The 8,709-nt window shown below is 40.2% G+C and overlaps 1 protein-coding gene across 1 annotated transcript; it reads right to left on the reverse strand.

Annotated features, from left to right (window-relative positions):
• Window positions 1–7,374: 7,374 nt before the first annotated feature.
• On the reverse strand, window positions 7,375–8,501 carry LOC147443984 (uncharacterized). Its single transcript, XM_086527762.1, has one exon. It carries the CDS (start codon window positions 8,240–8,242, stop codon window positions 7,523–7,525), a length of 720 nt encoding a protein of 239 aa, XP_086383888.1. The 5' UTR covers window positions 8,243–8,501; the 3' UTR covers window positions 7,375–7,522.
• Window positions 8,502–8,709: the final 208 nt, after the last annotated feature.

An 8,709-nucleotide genomic window follows, 5' to 3' on the forward strand; every position in this document is an offset into this window, starting at 1 on the left:
GCTTACACACACATATATTTATCGCAATTTTGACAGCATAATGATGCAATTTGCAAACTTCAAACCATTCACCATAATCAATTTGATGACCATAAACCTCTGATAACTTCAAATCAATCAATTGGCATCAACATTGTCACATAATTGCACTCAAATTTGTGCACTTTGCCTACACATAGACGCATATACCCAATACACACAAAATTGAACCAATTTTGTTGTGTCTAATTTCAATTCAAAGTTGCACCTAAATAAAAAATTGAATGGGTTAGTACACTCACGTTTACGTCAAGAATTGCATCAGATTATCACTCCAAGTGACGACTCCACCAGTGTGTGTGTGTGTGTGTGTGTGTGTGTGTGTGTACTTCTAAAACCGCTTTGACCATGACCACAGACACCAACACAAAATCTTATGTGTAGCTTCCATTTCAACAAAATAAAATGCATAAGAATAATGAGTGCACATCGAATTAAAGATTTATCAATGTGTAGCATTAAACACACATGCCTTAAGTGATACAATTAGTGAGTAATATAGAGAATAATTAGTGAAAAATCCCTTAATTACACACTAAAAATCACTCAAATCTACATGAAATTTTGCAATTTTTTTTTTCAATAGAGCGATTTCCAAGCCTCTAATTAAGTAAACACACATGTTTAGCATAAAAATTGTTAGTAAATTAGTCACAAATTAGTGTCAAAACTAGTGAAAAAGAGGGGAAAACATGAAAAATACATACAATTTCTTAGCCAATTTCTTAGCCAAAATCTCCTCACAAATCAGCCATTCACCATCACCAATACCTAATTGAAAACCTAAACTACTTTGATTGATGGTTAATGAGAGTTCTACACACTAATGGCTCCGCTAGCTTCAGCAACCGATCCTTGACAACGGTGCCAATGTTGGCGGGTTGTAGCATAGCTCAATCCACCGATATTATGTCAATTTGGAGGACCAAAGACCGACTAGTGCATGGAAGCATGGAGTCAAAAGAAATTCAAGAAGCGGATCCAAATTGTGAGAGAGAAGAAGAAGGGAATGCAATGCAAATAGTGTGCTACTTAATGCCTACTCTCTAATCTCACAAATCAAGAGGACAATGGTGCACACACTCATTAATCACTCACACATAGATAAAAAGCTCAAAGAGCTCACCAATCAATCAAAGGAGAATAGAAATGAGAGTGGGAAGAAATAATTAGACTAATTAACACTTCACCACACACCATTAATGCAAATCACACGGTCCGGGAGCTAGAAGCAGAAGAGTACTCAACTTTCAATTTTAGCCATCGAAAGAGTGGAAGCACAAGAGGAAGCTCCACTACATGAATCACCATCTCCACCTTCCTCACAAGATTCCATGAAATCTTAATTACTCGCAAAAGAATAAGTGAAAAATGACCTAACTTTCACTTTTATACCAAGGGCATAAACAAAATGTTCGGCCACCCATGAGATGCATAAAATTGTATGTATCTGTAGAGCTCTTAGGCATCATGATAGAGTCAAACATACAATTTGAAACTCATGTAGAGCCTATAAATACATCAAAAGTGCATATACAAATGATATGTGTATCAAAAAAATGAAGCATTGTATGCTAAAAATAGCATCACTGAAGGTCGTTCACTGCCCGTTGCTAAAATCCATCACATGGAGTAGCAAGGTGCAACGCATAATTGCTTTATTGAATAAATACTAGGATGCGTACAAGGGTGTTGTATTGGCATCACATGATGTAGTTTGGTTACATATGCTACCTCAAGATTTGGGTATGTAGGTCGAGAGACTAGCTATCATTTAACTTGAGTACAATCTTACCAGCACAAGGAAATGATGCCTATAACAGGAGTAATAGTGTCATAAAGGAAGCTAAAAATAAAGTCAAAGGTACACAAAAAATTGAAATTGCACACATAATGTGATAATGTAATCTTAAAAAGTAAGCTAGGAAAGATACACAAGAATCCCGATGCACAAAAGCCATGTCTTTGCATCTTTGATTTATTATTATAAAATGAAAAGTTCTCTCCTTCACACAACAACTAACTCCAATTTCCAATTCTATTGCATCGTCATTGGGGTTCATAGAAAGGTTTTAGGGAGAGATTTTATGAAGCCTTGAGGAAATTCTATGACATGAGGTAAGATGTACACCACTACTTTGTTTTTTGAATAGACACCATATGCACAGTACTAAAACATTCAAGACAAAGTAGTTTTATATAACAGAGAATTGTGAGGGGCAAAAGCTAGAAGGACGTGCAGTATAGACCTAGAGGAAAGGTAAAAGATATTGATTGTAACAATCAAACAATCAAGTGTCTTTTGATTCACACCAACTTTCAAGGAGAAATGGGCATTTATATTACACAATTCTTAGTTCTTTGTGTGTGTGTGCGCGTGTGTGCACGTGCGCGCGCACCCACACCTGTACATGTGCATGCACACATGCAAGTCCTAGGCTTAGTCTTGCGACATGTCCTTCTTTCTCTCAAGCAATCGCTATATTGCTACCTGGAAAATTGTATAGGATGAGACAACTAGAGATAAAGAGAAAACAAAAAAGGCCCCTATTATCTTTCCTCCTCGTATTGGTTTCTATGTATATGTGTTTACTTTTTTTATGAATTCCTTTGGTGCTTTGATGCTAACGCATTCAAGTGCTAGATTATCATTGGTTCCAGATCTCCATATGCTCTAGTGGTATTTGTGGAATCAAGACAATTATGTTAAATACATGTTGATAGGGATTAGGGTGGATAATAAATGACATTCATGAGTAATACATGCAGCTATAGATCTTAACTAAAAGCACAAAGTAAATCAAAAGAATTGTTGCAAAAGAGGTAGCATATTATTGCATTATAGTTTGTGTGCAAAGCATGCTCTTTTGTAGAGATAGAGAAAGTACAATAGTTGGCACACATGCACAACACACAAAAATGGCACATTCTTACCACTCCAACTCTTAGGGTTGACTTACATTTTCACATAACATTCCACATGCCACATATCAAATAAGTTATACATAGTTAGCTTACACATAAGCACATGACATGGCGAGGGACTTCATACAAAATGCAACCAAGCCCACATCCATGATCCCAACAATTCCCCCTTTTGGGTGTTGTTTCACACAATCCTCTCCAAACACATAGAGGGTGAGGCAAACACAAGTATCGCCTATTACAAAGGGTGTAAACACACAATCACAAGCCTCTCCTCAAACATAAGCAAGAAGAGGGACTCACAATCTCCCCTATACGTAAAAAGGGTGGTTACAAATTAAGTGTTTTATACAAAAATGTATAATACTAATTTTCTTGTTGAATTGGAGGAATCTTGTAAAAACACACATCTACAACTTGTTGTTGTTGTGTATTTCCGTGTTGTTATTGTGATCCATTGTTAGTTCATGGTTGTTCTTCATTGTTCACTTCATGTTGTTCATTTTATTGTTTTGTTGTTGATATTTGTCATTTCCTTATCACAAGTGATCGATGTTTTGATCTTCCTCACCAAAGTACCATGAAAGTTAAATTAAAAGTGCACTACTAAATCAGTAAGGGAAGGACTTATCACTTGGCATGTCCAATGACCATGTCCACTGGCTGTGTCAAATCTCATTAAAAGTGCATAATGCCAAGATATATCCATAGTGACCAAAGTAAAACCAAATTTGTCATATAAATCAACATAGTTTGCATACATTGATACAAGCAAAAATATTATCTTGGACACTAAGATTGTATACCTTTCATACAAATCAATTATCTTGGACCTACAATAACCAAATTACAAAGCATTATTGTTTGACATAGATTCCCCATCATAATTGACGTAGCCAAATGATGGTCCTCCCCTTTAATTTCTATTGCCTTAGCTAATTTTTAATAATCCCACTCCCTAATCACCACTTGCGCATGAGCATGGTAATTGGGTGAGGAGACACTCACATTTTGCTTGTTTTTCCTACATTAGCTCAATAATTGAGCAATATAGTCAAAACATGATTGACCAGTTGTACATATGGCATAGAGTGGGCATCATAGGGAATATGTGCTTCCCTCATAATTTTTATCTCCATCAATGGGTTGCATGCTTCTCCTCTAGTTTTGGAGGCAGTCTCATGCTTCTCTTCAGGTGCTGCAAGATCTTTTTATTTTAACACTAGGTTGGTAACCTAATAGGACATAAAAGTTTCCTTTCATGGTTTTGAAAAAACTTCCAATCTCGTAATAGAACAAATATTTTTTGAAAATCCTTCCTTGAGCTTTCATTTTAAAGACCTCTATTTATGGGAAAAATGATTATCTTTGAAAATGTTTCACCCTTTGGTCATGGTAAGCCTCCAAAGTTGATGTAGTACTGCATTTCACTTAGAACAACATTTTTTTCGCTTAAATTTTTGTTCACTCCATAATTGTTGTTGAAGATCTCAACAACCTTCACGACTGTTCCCCCTTGCCCATGTTGAAGTTTGTACCTTGCCACAATGGTGATGTTGGTGTCAACCATGTAGGTCATGAGTAAGAACCTATCTAAACTGATCCCATCAATAAAATAAGTTTTCTTATTGATTAATTCTTCAAACTATGTTACTTACAGTCATCCACTAGAGAGACATCTTTGAATCATTAGAGGCAATGCACAAATTATAGGCTCTTATCCATTTTTATGATATTTTCCGTTTTGTGGGTACATTACAATGTTGTGATAGTCTTAGTTGTGGATTATAGCTTATTTGGTGAAGTTGCTAAAGTCAGGCTACAAACCAACATGGACGTTGTAGGTCGAAGTTATAGAATGTGGGAGTCTATTGAAAAATATGTGTTGTAGACCGTGCTGGATGAGTTGCTTGACAAGATGACAAAACAAGTAACAATGACTGCAAGGGGGTTGGGAGCCACTACCAACATTGGAGCACTGGCATGTAGGTTGCAAAGGGTGTGCATCCTTTTTAAGATAACCTTTAGGTAGTTATGGGAAAGAGAAGAGCTATGCCCAACATGGATCTTGATTTTAAGAATAGTTTGTGAGGAATGAGATCGCATCCACCAAAAATCCTACATCGAGTCTGTTTGATCTCTCTCTCTCTCTCTCTCTCTCTCTCTCTCTCTCTCTCTAGCTTCTACCCTCTCTGTGCCTTAAATTTGATTCCCTTAAATTTTAGATTAGTGGTGCACATCACTTTTTGTATATGTGCTAAAAAATGAGATAGATGTTGTGATTGTTTTCATCTCTGTGGATGGTTCGGTTCTTTGGCGTAGTGAGTTTGAAGTGGATCCTATAAAAAAAAGTAGTAATTGGTCATGGAAGGTTTGGGTGTGTGTATATATATATATATATATATATATATATATATATATATATATATATATATATATATATATATATATATATATATATATATATATGGTGTTTTTATGCATTAATCATATGCATGGACGTAGGGGGCATAAGGCTATTAGAAAGGTGGTATACACCAATACCGTCAAATATGTTGTTAATTGATTGTAGGCCTATCTCTATTCCCTTATATCAAAATTTGAAGATAAGAGATCGCGTCGATGAAGTGATTGAGAGTGCTCGCAAGTAGAGGAAGATTTTGGGAGCTTCATCTCTCCCTCATTACTTGATATTGTCACGGCAAGACTTATATTGATTGGAGAGTGAGTCTAGCATTGAGTTGCAACTTAGGCCCTCTAGGAATGAGGACTCAATTGGTAGTGTATGTGGTTAATGCTACCACAATATGGTAACAAATTGTGTCACACAAAGTACATTGAGATATTACTGTGTAGGTTTAGCCTTGTGAAGGTTGCAAAGCTATTAATTGATATGCCTTTGGAGACAGGTATGAACCTTAGTCTTCATGATGTCGAAGACTACACTAATATCATTCTCAGCTATTAATAGGCTATTGGTTGACTCATTTTTGTATGCATTATGAGGCAATATATATTTGTTCACAATGTAGTATTATAGGTGAGTAGATTTATGCATAGCCTAGGGTCTATGCTTTAATTGAAAGGACAATAGATTTTCGAGTTCACTTTGGAGTAATAATTATTCCATCACATGGAGCAGCAAGGTGGAACGCATGATTCCTTTATTGAATACATAGTAGGCTGAGTACAAGGGTGTTGTATTGGCATCACGTGATGTAGCATGGTTACATATGCTATTTCAAGAGTACAAGGGTGTTGTATTGGCGTAAAATGATGCAGCTTGGTTACATATGCTACTTCAAGAGTACAAGGATGTTGTATTGGCGTAATATGATGCAGCTTGGTTACATATGCTACATCAAGAGTTGGGTATGTAGGTTGGGAGACAAGCTGTCATCTAACTTGAGTCCAATCTTAGTAGCATACAACTAGCACAAAATCAAGTGTTCCCTCCATGGGTGAAGCACCTACCACTTTATTAGAGATAGGGTTTGGCACTGACCTGAGGTACGTAACTACGGATGCCTTTATAATTAAGACCCTTGGAGCAGACAAGTTTCAGCATGCCTTTGAGTGATGCTCATGTAGTAGAAGAGATGGTGTTTGGCTTCCAATAGAGTGTTGAGACATCAAGGTCACCACGTCATAGTTTGCCCCGATAAATGTTGCTTACATTTATTATGATATGAGGTAAGCAAGCACGAGCATTTTTGGTAGTGATACTACTCAATCATTGAGATGACCCGTCGCTAATAATGATGACCCTTATCTTGCCAGGCTTGCCCCGTCTAAATGTGTCAACTTGATCAGTGGACGAAAGCCATGGGATAATTTGTTGACGTTGTCACTCTTGTCGCTGGTGTTGTGCAAGTAAAGTGATGCTTGGATTTGAATCCCCCATTCTCAAAATAAAAGGTGCAGCTACCATGCCTAGGCCTCGCTTCACTATACTAGTTGCCTCGGACACCACTTGGCCCGCATGTCGTCGGAGAGAAGGAAACCTTGGGGACTAGAAGGAGCCCATAAAGTTTATAGCCAAAACAGTGCCAAGCTATCCTTCACTTAGGGACTATTTAGAAGTTAGGGACTATTTAGAAGCGTGTTGCGACATTTGAACCGCTTTTTGGGTGCTGTCGTGTCACGTGGTGGATGATAATTTCAAAACCGGAGGAAAGGTCGTCCCTAACCAGCTAAACGCGGTTTAAGTGGTTTAAAAACTCAAATGTTGACGACGTCGAGGCGCACAAGGAACAAGCAGGTAACGTGATAGACGTCGAGCCAGGACTCGGTCCCAGGAGCAGCAGACCTGGCACAGGACTCGGTCCCAGGAGCACACCCTCTGCGTCCGCGCCCATAAAAGGAGAAGAGCTCATCAAGTGCGGCCTCATTACATTAGCCTTATATACAGCTCTCCCGGCCTTATCATATTAGCCCAGCTCTCTCGGCCACTTACAATTCTCACCCAGCCCAGCCCTGATCGCGCCTCTGCATCACCGCAGCTACTCCTCTTAACAGTATGTCGCCCAAGCAGCTTGTGGCTGGCCTGCAGCTAGCTCTACTGCTGCTGGGGTTGGCCGCACCCCTGCCTCCAACTGTCCGCGCTGCTGACGAGGACCCTTTGCAAGACTTCTGCGTGGCCCTCAGCCCCGACGAGCTGCAGCAGCTCCAGCTCACTCTCAACATCAACGGCCTGGCCTGCAAGCCTGCCGCTGCCGTGCAATCCTTCGACTTCGCTTCCCAACTGCTCCGCAACGCCACCAACTTCACCGGAAACCTCGGCTCCGCTGTCAACCTCGTCAGCGCCGCCAACTTCGGCGCCCTCAACACGCAAGGCCTTTCCATTGCCCGCATCGACTACAAGCCCCGCGGAATCAACCCGCCGCACGTGCACCCCCGTGCTACCGAAGTCCTCTTCCTCGCCCAAGGCACACTGCTCGTGGGCTTCGTCACCACCTCCACCCAACCAACCGCCAACCAGTTCTTCTACCAAACCATCTATGCTGGCGATCTCTTTGTATTTCCCCGTGGCCTCGTCCACTTCCAGTTCAACCCAGACAAATCCAAGCCTGCTCTTGCCATCGCCGCCCTCAATAGCCAAAACCCTGGTGCCTCCCAACTCGCCGTTGCCCTCTTCGCCTCCAACCCGCCTCTCCCCGAGGAGGTGCTCGAGACCACTCTTGGCATTGATGACGATGAAGTGCGCCGCCTCATCGCCAGCGTCCAAAACACCCTCAACTAGGACGCTCGGCCTGCTGCATGCTATCTCATTGTGCATGTAGCTTGGTGCATCGGCACCCCCCTACTAGTTCTTAATTAGGAATTAAAAGACCCAGACGGTCAACCTCCCGACACGATACGACACTTAACCAACATTGAATTGCTTGTAGTGCCAATGGCACTTGTCTTCTAGTGTTTGTAGTTAGTCCCATGCGTCCTAACAAATTTGTATCACCTGCAAGGCATCCCCCTGAAAGGTACAATGTAATAAATAAAGAACTATGTATTCTATTCTAATTCTATAATATCATCTTCTCTTTTCGGTACTCATGCCTTCAAAATTGTACATTAGGCCATTCTCACATAATTAATTGCAAAACTTTATTGTGGCCAGCAACCAATTTTGTGCTTTGCTCATTCGTACATCATGATCATGAGTTAACCGACTGTAAGCACTTATGACATGGGTGAAAATGGTCTTGGGGGGGGGGGGGGGGGGGGGGGGGGAGTGCAATGAGGCCTCCA

Source organism: Adiantum capillus-veneris, chromosome 13 (assembly GCF_014529385.1).
Source record: "Adiantum capillus-veneris isolate H3 chromosome 13, ASM1452938v2, whole genome shotgun sequence".
Taxonomy (NCBI): Eukaryota; Viridiplantae; Streptophyta; class Polypodiopsida; order Polypodiales; family Pteridaceae; genus Adiantum; species Adiantum capillus-veneris.